The sequence below is a fragment of the Dromaius novaehollandiae genome, chromosome 5, assembly GCF_036370855.1.
Source record: "Dromaius novaehollandiae isolate bDroNov1 chromosome 5, bDroNov1.hap1, whole genome shotgun sequence".
In the NCBI taxonomy this organism is placed as follows: Eukaryota; Metazoa; Chordata; class Aves; order Casuariiformes; family Dromaiidae; genus Dromaius; species Dromaius novaehollandiae.
In genome coordinates, this window is record NC_088102.1 from 55,131,772 (window position 1) to 55,152,278 (window position 20,507).

The following is a 20,507-nucleotide window of genomic DNA, read 5'->3' on the forward strand; positions in this document are numbered from 1 at the left end:
TACTTCACCTGTCTTCCCTGGCATGCTTCACATGCTGCTATGGAAAATTATTAATCAGGAGGCAAAGCTGTACTTGCCAGTGTCATCTAATTTGTGAAGTACCAAAAAACCACTCCAACTCTAAGGAAGAAGTTGTCAGCTACCTCTGACAAGGTACTCCTCATGCCCTTGATGACTGTAACCTTTAATGCTTGCTCTCATGTATAAACACAACTGTAGACTAAATTAGCATTTTTTGCCTGCATTCTGGTAACCCCAAATTTTGTTTTGTTGCTAGTGGCCTGGGTAATCATACAGGATTGTTAAATCATGTTGAACCTAGCTAAATATCCAAACTGGAGTCCATCTAATCAAAAATATAGTCAAACGGTATTCTTTCACCAGACTACTTTGGCGTGAATTTTGGAAATCCTTACAGCCACCTAATACAATTTATGTCCTTTTGAGGTGCAAGGCGTTCAGGTCTTGGCAGTCTGTGTTGCAGCAGGGCCTTTGCAAAGCAGCACGTATGGAAGTTAATTAGCAACTGTTAATGTGTTAACAAAAGTATTTCATATAGTCATTTATACTGGACAAAAGGCAGATAAATGGGTAAAAGTTTAACTAAATAGTTTACAACTCCTTCTTACTCTTGTTCCGGAATATAGGAATAGCCTCTCTGTTACCTGAACTGACCCTTGTCTGGCTTTAGGGAGCCTGGGGATTAATGAAGCCAGTTAGTCAAAACACAGTGCTGAGCTGGCTTCCAGGGCCAGCGGAAAGTGCAGCTCCCTCGCGAGCCGCTGCCTTCTGGCGCTTCTGCTTGGCAGTCACTCCGAGAGACGGTGTTCGTCTTCTAGCTGAAGCCAATCACTCTTAATGTGTGATCACAGCACCACATCGCTCCTTAATTGTACCCCTGGTGGTTAATAGAAGTGCTAGATGTGCTTTGTCTCGCTGGCTTCTTTCTCGTTTATCTTTCTTCATCTTGTCTCTGCTATATGCTTTCCTCTGAGCTGAGTCAGTTGTCTTGTTCTTCGTTTATACAATGGTTAGTACAAGAAGGTGCTGGTCTGGCTGGAGCTACTACGTTGCTGTAGAATGAAGAACAAAACTAATCGACTGTGAGACTTTGGAGAAGAGCATTTGTTTCCCCTCCTCATGCACGAAGCCCTTTGCAAATCCTACTTTGTGCGAGGCAGAATCTGGCTCATCTCATTCAAAGTAATATCCCAGGTGCTGCTTGTTGCATTACAGAGCTGTGAACGCCTCTGTCAAACAGCTTGAAATGATTTATTGTTTCTGTGGCAGTGTGTGTTAGCACACGGTAGAGAGCAACAGCGAAATATGTATGAAATGATGTCATATCTTCTCATTATTTTAGAACTGTGCAAGGGATGTTTCAAATAGAGTGGGAATTTCTTTGCGTTGGCTTTAATAAGTAAGATTTTTCAAGAAAAACATAGAGTTTCTAATTCTGGAAGTAAAGCTCTGTGTTTTGCTGGGACGTGGACCTAAATTTGAACTGATGTACTGAATCCAATTAATGTTATTTCTAAAATGCCAGGAAGTTTTTCTGCATAATATTAAAGAATGATATGAATGAGTAATAAGTATGCATTTCTGAAATACAATGGCCTAGGTTTATGAACGTTTATAGCTCGTTAGCACAGGAGGGTTTTTTTTTCCTGCATGTTACGTGCAGCACTTGAGTATCTGCTTATTCAATATTTAAAAGTCTCCAAACGGCTTACAGAGCTGTCCTACAGCAGAGAAATCTTTATCCTTGACTCTCAACTACAGGATAATATGAGTGAAGAGTGCGGAAAGGATTATCAGCCTGTTGATAGTTCATTTTATCAAAGTTCTCCCCCCACACACTGTAAATGAGAAGAAATATAATTAAAACTGCTACATGGAAAAGAATCTCGAGTGGGGGAAATGCTATCCATTAGAAATGCTTTTGATTATCTAGCCTTTTAAATGTTTTGATTACTCGTGGTTTTAAATTATGAAATTTAATGAAAAAAAACCCACATGAATTTGGTTATCAAGCTCGTTGAGATCCTTGATACCATTATTCAGTTTTTGTAATGATTTACTGAAAATGATGTTCAGTTATGCAGCTGACACCAGATAAGGATTAGGGGTTTTTTCTTGCCTTTTTACCTCAGCATATCCAATCTAAATTGCTTTCAGTTGCTAGAGTGTTTTGGAAATTTTCTATGTGCAGTCCTGTTTCTGTGAAAGCATGTGTTAATGCAGTCATAGGCTTTCAGGATTTTGTAAGAGAGGATACTACTGTGCCATGATACATCTATCTTGTCTTTTTATTTGTGTCTTCACTGGTGACTTGAAGATGTTATCCATACATAAAATAAAACCTGTATGATAAAATATTTAAGGTACCCCTTAATATTTCAATAACTCTCAGTAATAAAACTGTTTTTTCCTCTCTCAGAACAAAAGTCTCAAAAACAAGCTCCTGTCAGGAAACAAGCTTTGTGGTATTCATGCAGAAGAGGTAAGTAGTGGTCCTCTCTATTTTAAATCTAACATACCCAGAAAGAAGCTTGCTGCAACGGCTTTCATACAGAGGTTCTGGCATATATACTGCGCATGTATGATGAGTGTTCATAAAACTCTTGTATCTCAACCCATTTCTGTGACTGCACTGGAAGTGACTTATGTATTTTGGAAAATGAGCTGAAACTTTTTGGACAAATACACTAAAGTTTGGTCATGCTTATGAAAACCATATACAGCTTTGTAGATGTTCTTCTGTAATATATACAAAACTGATTTTCTTTCCATGACCTCCCATGCCTAAAATAAGGGAAGAATCTTTTTAGAATAAGACAAAATGCCTTTTATAGAGGTGGGAAAGACTTATCATTCCTGATCCTTAGAACAATTCATTATTTGAAGAAAAGAACGTCAGCAAAGATAGTTGAGGATACAGTGCCCCTGTACTTACTATTTAAAACTATTTAAATGTCCACTTAACTGTATTCATGTCAGCAGTCACTTTAGCTACTCCCCTGTTCATGAAAGTGGATATTACTACATATGAATTTGATTTACCCCCATTAGCCACCTTTTTTGCATATATAACTCCTGTGAAAGTCATTTTACCTTCTGAGAATGAAGCAGAAACATAGCACTTTAATTATGAATGTTTCAGTTTAAAAAGTGGTTGAATGTGTTTTCCTCAGTAAAGATTTTATTTTTAAAGTCAGAAGTTATGAGTTCATAGAGTGATTTCTAATTATGTTAGCTATTTACCCCAAATGAAGATCTACAACTGTTTCTGAGAAATTCTCAACAGTAAGAAATAATAGATTTCTCTGCTATCTTGTCTAAATATCTGTTATTTTCCTATATCACTGTTGCTGTTTTCAAACATGCCACAGTATTTGAATACAAATATATTTTCTTTCCTTGTTTACTGCTAAAAATTTATCGGAGTGTGTAACATAGCTTTCTGTTTTCCACTCTTTTCAAAGTTTGTTTTTCCTAGCTGCATAACATCTTGAATGTTTGGTAATTAACTTGAAGATCTCTTCCCTGATTATATCTACTTTAATATTTGCAACGTAAATGTGTGTAATTCTGAGGAAGAAGTCTAGAATTATTTTATATTTAGTGTAGTGTGCCAAGCCTTGCTGTCGGAAAATTTCAGGAAACCAAAATCTGTGCTAACTAAACTCATGGCAACAGACTGTGAATGTATTTTTAAGCTTAAGAATTTCACACTTTATGGATCATCCTGGCAAAAACATGGCTTTTAAGTGGGTTGGTGCCGTTAGAACAATTAAAGATGCTACAGAAGTATTTATTTCTTTGTCATTTTGCAGAGTTAAGTGGAGTAGCCCAGAGAAATACAGTGCATTTACTGCCCTTTAATTAGGTACTGTATGTAGAATTCACCAAGCATTATAACTATGTGAAATCAGTATCCTTGTAATTACGAGTTCAAATACCCTTCATGGGTAGAATCGCTCTGTTTCCATTCTGCTTTCTCAGACTGTGGACGTGCTGTCATAGCACGCCCTGCGATTTTCAGTAGACGGGAGCATGCCTGTGATCCCACACACATCACGTGCTGGGGTTTGCTTCCCAAAGCAGGCAGTGCGCTGGAGAGAGGAAGGCAGGTCGGTGTGAACCTAGGGCTTGGCAGGACACAGAAAGGGGCATGTGCGTAAGAAATGCGTCTGGATCCTGTCCTTTAGAGAGAGCTATCACACTGTGTCTACTGATGACCTCAGCCTGCTGATTGCACTAAAAGATGCGAGTATTGTACGTCCTCTTTCTAGAAGCACAAAACCCCCCACAAAGCTACCACATGCTTTTCCCTAATTATCCTTTTGGTAGTCCTTTTGGGGAGTTGCTTCCTCAGTAAAACTGGCAGCAATGCTAGAGCTAAGAAAAAAACAGAACACAATTTGCTTGGTTTAATAATTAGCTTGCTTGGAACAAGCTCATCAATGTCATCTCAAGACATCGTCAGGGAAGGCGTGACAGAAGTTCTGCTTGCTAATCAATGCCAGCTTTGTGCAGCCAGAAGGCCACCAGGAAAGAACTGGGCAGCCCCAGAGTGAATATTAGTAGAATGTATAAAGCTAATAGGAAATGAAAATAGCTGAAATTATTTTTTACGAGTATATGTAAAGATATTTGAAGAACAAATCGCTTTGGACCAGATCCTAAGCTGATGTAAATCAGCATAACTATGCCTTTTTCAGTGGAACTGGTCTCAAACTGAAGACCTACCTCCTTTGAACACCGTCTGGAAATCCTTGGTCATTACAAAGCAGAACCTATGCAACTCTGTGGAAATTTGTCCTCTGTAAAACCTGAATAAATGTCATGATAACTTATGGTAACAGCTACAATGCAGTTAAATATAAAAAAGAAGACTCTGTATAGTGAAGGTGCTGCATTCAGTTGTGCATTCATGGAAAGTATTAATAACATCTCGTGTCTGAAATGCATAACCCAAATGACTATTCACAATAGTACTAGCTTAGGTACATATTTTAGGTGATTGCCATTCTAAGTTTCCCTTGATACCTTTAACTGGTTTAGACATGCTACCCTGGAAAAGTAATGGACTTTCATTTTGGTTGTTTTTCTGCATCTTAAAGCTGATATTTTTTCTACTGTTCTCAAAATGTGCTGTCTTCTTCACCCCCTCTGCTACCCCAATTCTTAAAAGTAAATATTTTAACTAAAAAACACACTGATTTTATCATCTTCACTTTCAGTCAAAAAAGATCCAGGCCCAGCTGAAAGAGCTTCGTTATGGGAAAAAGGATTTGATTTTTAAGGTGAGTTTTATTTCAGTATTGCTAGCTAAGGTGTTAGAGTTGATGTAATATTGAAGTAATCTAGGAGGGTGATAACTACCTCTATTACTGTAGTTTTAAGGAAGGATTTCCTTCTCACCATACTAAATAAGCTCAAAACACCAAAGACAGATAGTACCATAATGTAATTTCAGAAATATCATCTATTTCAATGGCTTTTTTCACAAACTACTGTAATAGGGAGAGTGCTTTTTTATTAAATTGCTTTCTGGAGCAAAGATGAAAAGATCCAAAGCCTAAAAAATTATCTTGTATCTTTGTCTCTTTCTAAATAGAAGTAGCAGAAAACATGTAGTTTATGAACATCTGTATTCACATGCTCACATAAAGCAATGTTCTGGTTGCCTGCCAGTGACCAAAAATTATTGCACTATTCCATAGATTCAACACAATGTTTCTCATCATTAGTTGAAAAATAGAATATTTTACAGCTATTTATTGTTTTTTTCCCTTTGATTAGCGGTCCTCCATGGCAATGCCAATTACTGTTAACAGTTAAAGCAAAGTTTTACGTTTATGATAAGCCTGAGCAATAGAATATTGCTTAGATCCCTGGATCCAAATTCCTATTAGATGCTGAAATATCTTTACTAAAACTGAAGCTTCCAGAAAAAAATGGAAATGTCTTTTTGAGTATACAAGCCATATGAATAGCTGGTCTGGCTCATTTAAAAAAAAAATGCAGAATGCACAGACACTTTGCTGAAGGGCATCAAATCCCTGTTAACACCTGGAGGAGCTGATCCTTGTTGGAGGAGGAGGAGAGAGACTCAGGTCACCTGGCCTGAGGCTGCTAACTGAGTAGTGCTTTTAGTCCCTGCATAAAGGCTGAAGATAAGTAGTCATCTTTGAAGTGACTAGAACTAGGATTTCTTTTAAAATAGTTCATCTCAATGCAAGGTCCAAATTGCTTTCTGGAAATACTTAACTCTCTCTACTGTGGGGAAGGGGAGGGAATTAACTTGTGTTTTAGTGGATATGATGCTGATAGTGTGAATGTGATTAGAAGTGGGTCTTATCTAATGGAATATGGATATTTGCACCATAGACTCCATTTTTAATCTTTGGTGCTTCAGTATTGCAGCTGGAATCAAGGAAATTCAACCTGTTCTAAAGAAACAGCATATATTTGGCCACACAAATTTTGCCTTAACTTCTTTATCTACACTGGATAGGTATAGTTCTTGATTATATAGGGTTGCTGGGGCCATCAGCTCAAATGTAGAGCCTAGATTAGGTAGGACGGATCCAGCTCCAAATGCACTTACCTGCAAAACAGGGAAAATGTTGAGGGAAATCATGAAGTAATATAACTAAAAAAGCTTTAAGAACTTCAGATGGAAGGGGTTAATGAATTGTTACCTGGACTGTGAAGTCCCAGGTATTGAGAAGTACAGCTTATTACTTAGGCAAATAGTTGAAATATCTCTTGACTGTGTGAAATTGTGTGTGTGATTGACTTCCTGATTTGCTATTTTGATATATCTTTTATGTATCATCAGAAATGTCTTTGTAGGGTTTATTTGTCTGTCTCTTTCCTCACTAAAGTAAATAATTTTTGATTTATGAAGAAAACAGAATACCAAATTTATGCTGGCCTCCTAACTATTCATGTGAGATCTAGGAATCAGTAGGTTCAGTAGGCTGCTTCGCATGTGTTTCAGGTCTGATGCAAGACATACTAAATAAATAGAATCCCTTTGGCATAGGATGGAAAGCTTTTTAAATGTCTGATCTGAGAGAGGCTGCTTAGAACAGGTGGTATGTTATTTCTAGTTGCTTTGATACCTGCAACTAGGTGGATTTTGTGCTGTAATTGCTGTGAAGGCTGTTCTGAGAAGTTCTGATTTTTTCCTGATAAAAGATCAATATTGTGGATGGATAGTCGTCTGCCCGCACAGAGCATGAGCAGTGTGCAGTCAACTCCTGCCTGTGAGTTACTACCATGTTCCACAATTTCTACCCCTTCACCTTCGCACTTTTTCCCTACCCTATTAAACCTTAGGCTTTTCGTGTGCCTCGTTGAGGAGTTTTGGGAATTACGTTCTCTGTATAGCTGAGACTGTCTCGAGCTTCTCATGACGCTTCCCCAGAAGGATGTAAACTTCAGCCTGTAAGACTTCGAAAGGGCATGAGGGAGTACTACAGCCTCTGCCCCTTAGCATATTGCTTTCTCTGGGGAAATTAATTGTCAAGATGTGTGTGATAATAGTAGTGGGTTTTTGTACATAATCAACATCTACCAGAAACTAGTTCTCACTGAGCCTTCTCTTCCAGTAGCTATTATTGCCAATGCCTTTCTGTACTGATTAGAGCTTTGGGGAATAAGTGGGAGACAAACAGCAGGTGGGGAGGGCAAGGGGAAAGACAGCTTTCTCCCGTGGTGCTCCAGTGAACAGGTACGTTAGGTCTACTTTTAACATCCTTGTGTGACAGTACCTTATCAAGTGGTAATAAATAAAACAGGAGCTAATTATATTTGGCATTTATATACCTTTCTTATATATTCAAAGTGTTTTATGACCTAATTGATTACTTATGTGGAATATATGTGGTATAATGCCATGCGACAGATAACTAGTGGGAGACATTTTTGTGTTAAATGATGTGCTCAAGGCTGTAGAGGTTGTCGGTATCTCTACTGTGATTAGAATTTAAGTTCCTGTGTCTTGGTCCCATGTTCAGTCCCTTAACACATGCTGCATAGAAACCTTAAATAGTTGACAGAAGAGAAAAATGAAGAATAATTAATAACAAATTTTCAGTCAAGCTCTTTAATTTTACAGCTGCATTTACACAATTCATAACCTCAGGTAGGTACCTACAAACTCTGAATGATTATTATAATACCTCTAAGGGCTAAGTAGTATGGTATCGTCAGCTCAGACTTGGGCTCGTCTTTTGCAATCATTTGCAGACCTACATGAAAAAGAGAAGGCAGGTTAAAATAAATGTTTTCTTGAATGAAATGCAGTCAGAGCACATTTCAAGCAAGTATCCCTGTCTGGGAAATACCTAAACTGATCTTGTAGAAGAAGACAAAAGACACATCTGAAGACTTAACTAAACCTGTACTTACAAGTCTGCCATTTATATTCAAAACCGTTTTCCAAATTCTTTGAACCACATAGTGCTACACAAATCAATTCATTATTGGGAGGTGTGAAATTCATTTTAAACCTTGCTCTTGATATGGTAAATAGACTCTAAGAAAGGCAAAATAATGTGAAATTGTTTTCAGATCATACTGACTGGATGTGGTAAATATTTATACCATTCCTCCCCCTAAAGTAAAATTGATGCCACCATATGTGTTTTCCTCCTTATTAGGAGTAGTTAATTACATGCCACAGTAAACCTATTTCCTGGAGTTGCAAAATACTTACTTCTGTGATGCAGCCTGTGTTGTTCTGCATTCTCTACAGAGAAAGGTGAAGTGATTACAGATGAAAAGACCTGACTTAGGAGCCAACTTGTATGTTAACCATTAAAATTTCAATGCCATTGTTTTAAAAAAAGATAGACTTGGTAGTTTTGAATCTTTGATAACCTTTTACAGAATTGTTTTGTATGCTCACGTTTGTGCAAAGAATTGGAAGTTTTAAGTTTTCCAGTACAATTCTGCTAACTACTTGAGTACAGTTGGTGATCAGGTTTGGCCCAAATCCAGCCATTCCACAAATACACATTCACTTCACCCACGACTTCCACCCTTCTGTATTAATATTGCTACCAAGTCCAGAATTCAGCTGGCCTTCCATGTTTGAAAAATGAGTCCATTATAACACATTTTAACAGATTCTCTGTTATGTTTAAAGAACCATAAAACTCTTTTTTCCTTAAAAAAATGCATTCCAAAAAAGATACACTGTTTTCCTTAAACATTATTTATCTGTTAATTTATTTAGCACCAAAAAAAAGGCTCTTATTTTGTTGTTGCTTTTGTATTCCCCTGTAGTGCTAAAGGAATGCTCTTTAGCTCAATGTTTAAAGAAGGAGTTAAGCGGAGGCTGAGCACAGGTGCACACAGGCCTGCCCCATCAGCCTCTCTGAGAGAATCCCCCAGCTTGGCTCACTTTCAGGCAGGATCTCTAGCCTGTAGCACATTTATTCATTTAATGTGTTTCCTCGGCGCCTGGATCTTCAGTCACCTCCCCTTGGAAACATAGCAAAGCTGCTTAGGAAAAGAAAGCAAAAAGCTAGTATAAAATAGCTGTTAAGAACAGTGTAATGCAAAGCATCGGATTAGATTTTTCACAGAGATTTTACACCAGTGACTCTATTAGAGATGAGAAGTTTTCTAAGCTGCAGGCTGACTTCAGCATGTTAACTGAATAACGATTAAGTAATACCTGGAAGAAAAAACTCACAGGTTATTACACACTTCTTGTATATCATTTATAAGGATACTGTTTTGAGAGAATAACTCTCCAAGCCTTCATATACGAAAATGTCCTCTAACAAGTTTCCCTTGACTTTGGCAAAAATGTTGAATGAGAAGGAAGTAGCAAATTGAACCTCCTTTTAATTATATTTTTATTTGTTATATTTTGTGATGTTTTCTATGCTATCAACTTAATCTTCTCAGTCTACCGTGGCTTATATGTTTTGTATTCTCGTATTCTTTGATAATTTTATTAGGAAAAACAGAATCATTTTGCTTTGCATTTATTTTCTTTAAAAAGCTTTTACTTTTCTTAAAAGGAGAAAGATGAACCAAACAAAAATATCGACTACACAAGTGCAGTCTGATAGATCATAAAATTAAAAGTCTGAAAATATTCTTACAGCTTTTTCATATTAAATAGAAGGAATGTTATTTCATAGTTAATGAGATAAATAAAAAATTCTTCTACGTATGTGGCAATTCCATCAGCACATGTTCAGTTCTGGCCAAGGGTATTTTCTTAGGAGCTATGGAGAATGGAAAGGGTCTTGCAGGTTGTTTATTCCATATTCTCTTACTCCAAAGAAGATTCAGCTACGTCCATGTTACCCTTTCACCATGTTTCTGATTTGTTTTTGGAAACCTCCAGCAGTTCAAACTCTGTGCTTACCTGCTAGAAAGGTTTTCTTATATCTATCTTGAATTTTCCTTCCTGAGACCGAATCTGGCTAGTTATCCTGATAACTCCCATAGACTTGCCAAGCAGGTTTCTTCCCTTTCCTTTACAGCAACATTTTACATCTTTTGAGATTGTTATGCTGGGTCTCTCACATTGTTCTCATTTTTTAGCTTAACTTTTTGTTTTGTTTTGTTTCCAGTTTTACTTTCCAGGATATGTTCTTACACCACTGGCTCTTCCTGTTATTCTTATCTGAACTCGTTTCCTTTGGTGTTTGTCCTTCTGGGGTGCCCTAAAATGGACACTGAGGTCCAGCTGGGGGTTGCTCTCATGCTGACTGGAGTAAAAGGTTCTGGTGGTCCGTACCCACAGCCTTCCTTGCCTTTCCCACAAGTGCACGGCGTGTTGCGTGGTGATACCATCCTGAGTCACTGGCCCTGCTGTTTTCTCTCCTGTATTTGTTATACTGATTATGTGCCTATGTTTAGTGGTTTATACTTGTCTTTAGCAAAAGCCACCCTATATCAGACTGTTTCTCCAGTCTGTCAAGGTAAATTTAGACAAGGTCTGTTTTCGTGACTCTGAGTTCTGACTTGATGTCACCAGCATATTTAATGAGTATACGTCTGATTTGTTGCTCAGCTCATGAATGATATATAACAAATAATACTTTGTCCACTAGAGAGGTAGTTTGTTTGATTTTTTTTCAGTACTTTTCCAGAAATCAAATTGTACAAAAATTAGTGCAAATTAGTTATACTAATAATCTGTAAGTCATCAATTTCTCCTTTTCTATCTTTCTAAAGATGAATATTGCATTTATTGTTTTCCAGTCTTTGGGTTCTTAATCCGCTCTCTGCAAACTCTGTCAGTAACTAGGATCTTAGAGCCAAATACTACTTCCAAAAACACGAAAGGGATTCTGTACAAACATAACTAATAGAAAATGACAAAGTGAAAACTCATATCAACCTGTAATTAGATGGACTCGCATCAGATAGAAAAATGATCTTTTACTGATTTGCCTAAAAATTTAGGACTATACCTAAAAAATAACTTACGAGTACTGAGTACCATAGCATATAAATTTGGCTGAAAAGGCAGAGAAAATAATATTAAATATCAACCTTCAGAGCAAAATTAAAAGGAATTTTGGGAAGAGAGGCTTAAGTAATACTGCTTGTCAAAGAATGTAATCTGCCTCAGACCTTGGAAGATGACCGCAATAGTAGCATTTTGAGCAATTATTTCAAACTGTGGCTTGTTCTTATATAGTGATGAGTTTGGAATATAGGAAAAAAGCTTCATGACTGCAAGCATTGCAAAATGTTTTTCTTTGTCTTTAGCCCAGGAATTATCACCTTTGTGTTGAGCTTACTAGAGATTTTTGAGTGATGTGGTGGTATTTGGACCTTAGGCACAGATCAGGTTCTCTATGAGCCCAGAAGGCAGCACTTACGGAGCTGTTTGCATTTGATACTCTGGTTCCATTTGTAAACGCTGGTTTGTGCCAAGTCTGAAAATAAGATTGATGACACTTGTCGTTTGAACCATTTGCAATACAAGATAATTACACAATCAGTGAAGTTATATGTTTAATAGCTTAATCAGTAATTAATGATGGTCCACAAGTTATTCTGTCTGGTGATGCATGACAGCCAGGAGCACTTTGCTGGGGAGAGTCAAATTTTCTTGTTGCAGTGTTATAACATATAGTTATTATTCTGAAGACTTGCTTGAAAACAGGTGCATTTCCTTCAGAGAGTAGCCTTGTTTGTTGAAGGTCATCCTTAGCTATGATAGGGGAAGAAAACTAAATGTTCTCCTCAAAGCCGCTGCAGTGATGGCTGAGGGCCTGCAAGTGTACTGCAGATTTTGCTCGTGTTTGAAGTGGTTGTTAGCTGTATGGAGGTTAGTCTGTTTATCTGTGGATTTCTATCATATCCTAATTTTAGAGAATTAAATTTTTGCTGCTCGAGAATAACAGGACTGAAAATGGACTTTGTGCCAAGGTTTTTTTGCTCATGAATCTGGAGCAGCACATGCTGAGGTGGATGAGTGAGGAGTTAGGCTGTGCAAAGTTTTATTGTTGGATATGTCAAGAGTGCGAATTTGGGTTTTTTGAGTTCTAAGATAAGATATTGTAGGGTCTTCTCTGTGGTATTTCTGCTCTGTTGTATGAGTGTTGGTCTTGCAGTCTTCATAGTTCTGTATTCCTATGTCTCTTGCTGCATGTGATAATTCAGTCTGCTAGAATTTTTTTCTTTCGAGGTGAGAAGGTTTACAATGCTACTTGTTGTTAATTAGGCTTTTTTGTCTTTTGATCTGTTCAGCAATTATGTACACTTTTACATCTGTAGTTGGATTTTGTCCACTATTGGCTGTTCAGCATAATCTGGTTTCCCAGATTCATATCAATGATTTGCATTTGGAAGTGGTTACTTTTTGGATGTAGAAAAATTCTACAAGATGGGATGTTATTTGTTTTTTCTCGGTAAAAGTTGAGGCCCTTGGAAGAGACGACTTAGATTTGGTTAATAGATTTTAAGGATACTGCATAAATATCTGTGGCTGATATTCAGCTGGAAAGTGGTGTGGTGATTACTTTTCAGATAGCTATCTTGTTGAGAAAGTATACTTAGGCCCATTTCTTCATCTCATATCACATGGTCTTTTACTGTTGTATGGTGAGTGAGAACTTCCTGGTTTTGTGAAGCACAACTTTTATTTTTATTTGATTTCTTTTGGAGTAGGTCAGGTGAAGAAAATGGGTGTTTGCTTTTTTTTTTCCTGGATTCTCTTGAATAGTTGCATTGTGTGTTTGTATTGCTTTGAGACAACTGTATATAGCAAGTCTTATGCAGATTATGTCCCTTTTGTTGAGGAAGTAGATGTAACTGTTTACCTTGGCATCTTCTTACAGTTGCATGTTTTGTATTTAATTTGTCATTTTTTAACATTTTGTTTATTGTTACTATAATATTAGGATCGTTAGTGATAGTTTAATGTAACACAGGAGGGGCCTGAGGAGCCTGATGGAATTGGTCGTTGAAAAATACTTAAAACACTGTTTGTAGACTTCGGAAGTTCTAAAATATAAAGAGGTAAGTGATATGCAGAAGGTGCAGGGATGTCATCATATACATTTCCTGGTAAGGACTTTACATTATATTTTTGTAACATTCTTATTCTAAGATGACAGCTGACTTCACCTGCCCTCTGACCACCGTTCTTTAACAGAAGACAATTCAGTGATGTTCTTATTGAACCAAATGTCCTTCTACTCTTCTATTTCTTTAATAGTTTCATGTAGTGTTGGAAAACAAAGTCTGGAAAATGCGAGCATCGTTTCAGTACTTAGTTATTGACATCTGTTTAGTACATTGTTAAAGAAGTTTTTTATAACAGTCTGGAGCATTAAAAGCTGTTACAGCATTTTTAATGAACTGAAAAATCCAATTTAAAAAGTTTCTGTATAGCCTGGAGGAAGTGCCTTAAGAGTATGGACTTGCATTAGGAGTTAATGTAATCCTTAATAGCCAGTCTGCATCACTGTGTGAGACGAGGCTACTCAGTAGCCAGCATGAGCCAAGATTACTTAAATAAATTTGGCAGCAGCAGCTTTACATTGAACTGGCAGCACTTAACTGTTCAATCAACTCGCAGACCTGATCCAGCTCCCACTAACACAAGGAGAGTTTTGCTGTTGGATCAGGACTCGATGACGGACGTTTTCCTAGTAGTCTAATTCCAATAACAATTTTGAGTGTGGCCCAAGAGGGCTGAAAAGTTTTTAAAATGTTGTTACCATGAAGCACTGAATAAATCCAAACTGCCCAAAGATCAGAGGAAAAAGTAGAACTTGGAAAGAAATATAAGAAGCTGAAAGATGACCTAAAGCCTCGCGTTGTGTAAGCATGTAACAGGAAAAAGAGGGAGTGTTTCTTATGAAAACTCTTAACTTGGATCCTGGTGTTCCGTATAGCAAAACGGGGCAAAGAGGCGGAATGAACAGTAGTGATGCCAGCCGTGCACTTTGGAAGTAATTGCACGGGCAGCGTCGTTTTTCTTCAGCGTTTAAACTTCTGCAGTGATAGGTACTGCGGCAATTCCTGAGAAAAATGTTTTCTTATGCAAAATTAGAACCGAAGACTCGCTGACCCGCGCGTTGCACTGCTGGGCTCGCGGGGATTTGCCCTGGGGGCACCGGAGAAGGGGCCGCCGGGAGCCTGCCCGCCGCCGGGGCTGAGGCCCCGCTCGGGGCTGGCGTCAGGATCTCCGTGCGAGGCTTCCTCGCCCGCTCCTGGCTCAGGGATTTCCCCCGTCCGGGGCCAGGAGCTGTTCCTCCCTCCAGCATCACCTAGAGCGCGACCGTGCGACGGCTCCAGGTGACGTAGGCTTCCTATCGCAGCCAACTGTGAACGCATCAGCCAAATCAGAAAGACATAACACTTCTGTCGGGTGTATACATTATTTGAGAGTGTTGTGCTGCATCACTTAGCCTGCCTGTTGCTTGGTCCTGTTTTTCTGAGATAGTGCTGACAGCAAATTCACAGCCACCTATAGGAAGGATATTTAAGATCTGCTATAGAAAGTCTGCAAAATAAATAAAGTAAATTAAATCCTGATTTTGAGATTTTTAAAAAATCTCTGCATTGTTCTTTGCTGACAGATTTGAAGCCACTTTGTGATAATTAATGAATATGTTGGGGTTAATTAATATTGTATGTGTTGGGTGGTTTTTGGCTTTATTGGTCAGCTGAATCTGAGGTAATATTTTCATACTCAAAAGCTTTAAGATAACTGTCTCTTGGCAAACACTTGTAAGTTGAGTGGTATTGCCAGGAATATTGGTTCTGTTTCTGCATTTATTTATTTTCCTGGCTGGCGTATCCTTTTGGGTGGAAAGGTCAAAGCCTAGAAATAATCCCCCAAAAAGTTGTAGCTTCTGGCAAGATCTGAACGCTTCCTCAAGAAAAAGGAAGTAGATGTTTGCAGCACTCTGCTGACAAAGGGATAGAATATACTGGTATGCTTAAAATGATTTTTAAAATGTTTACCTCCTCAGTGTGTGTTTTCTTACTGCTGACATGAGCAATATAATTCTGTAAAGAAGGCTGATATCGAAAACAAAGAGCAGCAGGTTGCTGTAGTGAAGTGCACCTATTGGCATTTGGAGATAACAACCAGTATATAACATAGGGTACTCTGGCTTGATCTCACGGGAGGAAAACCCACCATGAGAGGCTTTTTTTTTTTTTTTTTTTTTTCTTAAAAAAAAAAAAATACAACGAGGACCACAGGTTAGTGTAGCGCAGTGCTGTGGCTCTCCGTTTTGCGCATGTTGTCTGAGCGTGTTGTGCTTCTACAGAAGAACAGCTCTTTTCCTTTAGGTGAAGCTTGAGCTCTTTAGTAAAATGCTAATGAACTGTGATTTTGCTTTAATCATAAATATTTTCTTATGTGAAGGAAGAACACAAGGGAGGGGAAAAGATACCATGGGGTGGGGAAAAGCGAAGTTTCCACTAATAACAAACACAAAGGCCCTAATTTCCTTTTTAGTGCACATTCATAATAGTCACTAATGAGAGATTAAACCATTGCATCAGTAATAAGCATCAAGAAAATGTACAATCTGTGAGATTTTGGAGGAAATGATGTTTTTAACTGGCTTTTTTCTTTTTCTTGTAAGTGCTTAAAATGTAATTCAGATGTTGCTGAATATCTGGTTTTAGCTGCACATCTGATTAAATGCTATAGCTGCCAAAAAAAAGTGTTATTCTCAATTACATTTAACATCCTGTGCTACAGCAAGTAGGAGAATTCAGAAGCACAAAGTGTATGTGCTTTCCTGAGATGCAGATGTTGCCTGCAGAATAACCACAGTACGGTTCTGTTTTACTGGACAATTCATCCAATGTAAGCAGTTGTCCCAGCTTCTGGTTAAGTGATTTCTAATTAAGAAATTGTCCTAGTTAGAAAATATAAATTATAAAATAAATATACATATACCAAATACTTTATCTTTTCTTAGGCATTTATTTAAGGACTATGTGGAAAAAAATTGAGTTCAGAATATCCCATCTATTTAAGGTGTGACTAAACATCACCTAGTCAATCATTTTTTCTAATCAAGCAGAATGTATCATAATTTTGTCCTCAAAAAGCAGTTATCGTTGGTATTGAATGTATAAGGCTTAAAAAGTTTCATAATAAGCAACCAAATAAAATTCCAATTTTTTATGTCCTGAAGAAAACTCAGGCATGAGTGTGTCCATCTCTGCACATGTGACAAACCCTTCTAAGGTGAAACTGTTACCTAGCCTTTTCTGGCAAAAATGCTTTGAAATTTTGTTTAGGGAAAATAGAAGGAATGGAATATATTTTTCTGTTTATTTTAAGTAGTTAGCAGTTAAAACAAAACAAAAACAACAAAAATCCCACCACCATTTATTTCTTATTCCACCTTGAATGGCATGTTGCATGAAGCTCTAAAAATACTAGAAAGCTACCTTGAAAGTGTTTTTAAACTGCAGTAACAGCCATGCTATTTTTGTAATATCCATACCATTGATCCTAATCAGTCACATGATTTGAAATGACCCTTAATTATTCCAGGCTTTGCCTGCTCCTTTGTTGCTGGTGGCGTGGCCTTGACTTTGAGAAAGAAATCTGAACATCTCAACTATCTATATTATATAGCTCTGATATTTATAAATTCCTGAAAATTCAAAATCATCGTACCAAAAACATGCAGGTATTGGTTTTGCATTATTTGACATAGATGCAGAAATTCACTTTGGTCTCAATTGTTAGCTATAAGTAAATTCCATGTCACTTGGTATTTCTCTCCATCTGCCTGAGGTCAAATTAGTCTTTTGCTTTTTTTTTTTTTTTTTTTTTTTTTTTTTTTTTTTAATGTGTCTATGTCTGGTAGACTTTAATTATGGGCATTTTGTGTAATATAATTCACAGTGAGCAAAGGTAAGCACATTTATTTGAGTTAGTAACGTGTATTTCACTGATAGTAACTGCTCAGTGCATTCACTTAGAGAATGAATAACTGATTTATCTCATTATTTCTTCTGTAAGGACCTGATTCTTCAAGGATCCTTAAGAGAAACTTAAAAAATTTTTAGTTTTTCTGGACTATACTTATCAAAGAGCTTTTAACCCTTATCAAAATGAGCCTTTCATAGTCCTGCTGGTTGGTATCTTGTCCTTGTTCTTTATTCAATGTCTAAGCCATATTAATTGAATTAGACTCCTTAAAAATCCTTTTAATTAAAATAGCAGTAAAACTGCTGCAATATGAATTCAAGTTTGATAGATGATTTGGAAAACTGGCCAAAAAAAATTGATCATTCTACAGTCTTGGGGCTAAGATGTAAACAGCACCACTTTCAAGTGAGCAGTTTGTTATTTCCAGAAAAAAAAGGCATTTTAATACAAGGATTTTATTATCACTTCATGTCGGTTGGATTGACATCACTGGCCTATCGGCTTAGTAATCTGTGATTAAAATAAATTTACATGAAAGATACAGATAAAATCAGTCTATCAAAATATTACAGTAGTAATAATGATAACTGATGAATCCAAAAAGAGTTTATTAATAGATATTAGCCTGTCCTTTGGAAGAATACCTTTTCACCGTAAACTGGAAATATTTTACTTGACGTGAGCGTCATGGTTACAACATACTGGATTAATGGTCTTCCTTCTAAGGAAGATTGTGAACGGCAGGCACAGCACCACCGAAGTCGAACACTTTGCCTTCACCTTGATCGTTCAAACAGCTCCAGTTTCACCGAGTGCAATATATTGCATAGCACCTGCCATGTGTGGCTTTAGCTCTGGTATTCCGCTGGTTCGGACCGTAGCACAGGCGATGCTGAATGAAGAAGTGGTCTAGCTGTCCAGCCCACACCTTGTGGGAATAGCAATTAGCAACACACACCCTCAGAGGTGCTGTCCCGGCCATTCAGTTATCAAGTAAACGCTATTTTGTATAGTTATCTTATAAGTGGCAATTGAAATTATTTAATTTTATATATTATTTTTAAATGTAGCTTCTTGTTAATGAAAACATTAATTTGTACAGCTGTGCTGTAATAAAATATTTTGAATAACAATAATTAAAATGTTAATGACATGGGAAATTATTATCGTATTTTTTTAGTCAGAACTATCTCTATATCAGATATAGTCAAGTTTGCTGTTCAGTCTTTCAAACACTGATTGGGACCATGCTTATTGTGAGTGTTATCTTATAACTATATTTAGTAACATACAAGTTTTTGACTAATGAACTACTCAGGTAAATCCATAGATAAACATCTAATCCTGTGTCAAAATGCAAGTAAATTCTTTACATGGGCAAGAAATGCTAAATGCCAGGCATTTTGTCATCGGCTGTAACTTATTCCTTTTGGTTGCATGATAATGTTCGATCACAGGATATCGCAGGAAGCAGGGAGCTCCGACTTCCTTAAGACGCAGAGTTCTTGCAGAGAACGTAACTCCCTGAAGCAAAAATTCTGATTAATTTTATCTCATTTCTACGGAAGGGAACAGGCAAGACAATCATTATCGTTATTTACTGAGTTTTAAAAATATCTCCCAAAGCCTTGCACTCAATATATTGCTTATCTTGTGAGAAGCCAGATCTCCTCCTGAAAGAATGTAAAAGAAAATAATATGATGTAATATAAAAAGCAAACAGTCCCTTCTGTGTGTGGTTCAGACTAGTTGCCTGATCCTGACTTCAAACCCACAGCTCCCAAATACAGAGTTCTCACCCTGTAGTTGCGTAATTAACTGGTCTTAGGGATTTTTGCTTTCATATCTCTGGGGAAGGAGAAGAGAAACAAATCTGGAGTTAACCCCTTATTTACCCATAGACGCCCAGTAGCCTTTTACGGGGAGTCTGCATGCACGAATGTTTGCATATATTCTAATTTCTCTAGTTATGTTAACGTTAACATCTCAATGCTTAAAACTGCAAAACAGCGTTTCAAACTACAAACAGAATATTAGATAAATGGAAAAAGGAATTTAAACTGTTGGCATGCTTTGGAAAAGTCAAAGTGGTATTATTATAAATACTTTATAGGATGGAATTATTTTTCTTACTGATGTTGAAATTAAAGAGTAAACTTGCATTTGCTTAAGTGGAAGAGATTTGAGCCCAGTTCCCACACAGAAATACACTTTTTCTCAGGAAAAATGTATCCCTTGAGGCCTGGTTGTTTGGCAAGGAATTCTGACCCAATTCATATACATTATTTGTAAAATTTAAATCCTTTCCTCTCTCACAGGCACTGGATGAAAAATTATGGGAAAAAAACTTGTGTTGTAGATTGTATCGTCTTTTTTTTGTTTATTCCCACAGGCGCAACAGCTAACAGATCTGGAGCAAAAACTAGCAGTTGCAAAAGATGAATTGGAAAAGGCAGCCCTTGACAAAGTAAGAAGTATAATGTAATGTAAGCATGTTTATCAGCTATGAATATTTCAGTGTAATTTGACAAAAACAAATGAAAGTCTTGCAAAGGTTTAGATGCATACTTAATTGTATGTACGTGGGAGTAATTGCACTGAAGTCAGTGGGCCTAATTGTAATGCGGGAAGTTGAGCACAACTGCGAAGTTATTTAAGTGGAGGGCAATCAATTTGGAAAGAAACATCTCGAAGACCTGCAGCAAACAGCAGCCTGAGATTCTTCGTACTCTAAAGAGAACGTGCCTGTAGGCCTGTAGCTCATATGATTTTTGTCTGAGATTTAGCTGGAGTTCCAAGTAAGAGGCGCTCTAGAAATACATAAATCTGTTGGGACTGAAAGGACTGCAGGAATTTAAGTCGTCTGTCTGCAGAACGTGGCCCGCCTGCATCATGGCTCACGATGGGGAGGCAGTGGGGAACGGGCAGGGCCAAACCAGGGCACACGCGCTCCTGTGCGCAGCGGGGACACGTTCTTCTAGATGTGTGGGTTAAGGGCCAAACCAGGGCACACGCGCTCCTGTGCGCAGCGGGGACACGTTCTTCTAGATGTGTGGGTTAAGGGCCAAACCAGGGCACACGCGCTCCTGTG

At 37.6% G+C, this 20,507-nt stretch overlaps 1 protein-coding gene across 3 annotated transcripts in view; it reads left to right on the forward strand.

Annotated features, from left to right (window-relative positions):
- The window catches only part of LUZP2 (leucine zipper protein 2), a 208,027-nt gene that overhangs the window by 141,289 nt on the left and 46,231 nt on the right, over positions 1 to 20,507 (forward strand). The window contains exons 6-8 of one of the 3 annotated variants that reach the window (XM_026121726.2): positions 2,441 to 2,503; positions 5,247 to 5,309; positions 19,809 to 19,883. In XM_026121726.2, the coding sequence (XP_025977511.1) occupies positions 2,441 to 2,503; positions 5,247 to 5,309; positions 19,809 to 19,883 (201 nt within the window). The remainder of the gene's footprint in view (positions 1 to 2,440; positions 2,504 to 5,246; positions 5,310 to 19,808; positions 19,884 to 20,507) is intronic. The other 2 variants (XM_064512863.1, XM_064512864.1) reach the window with 2 other exon arrangements.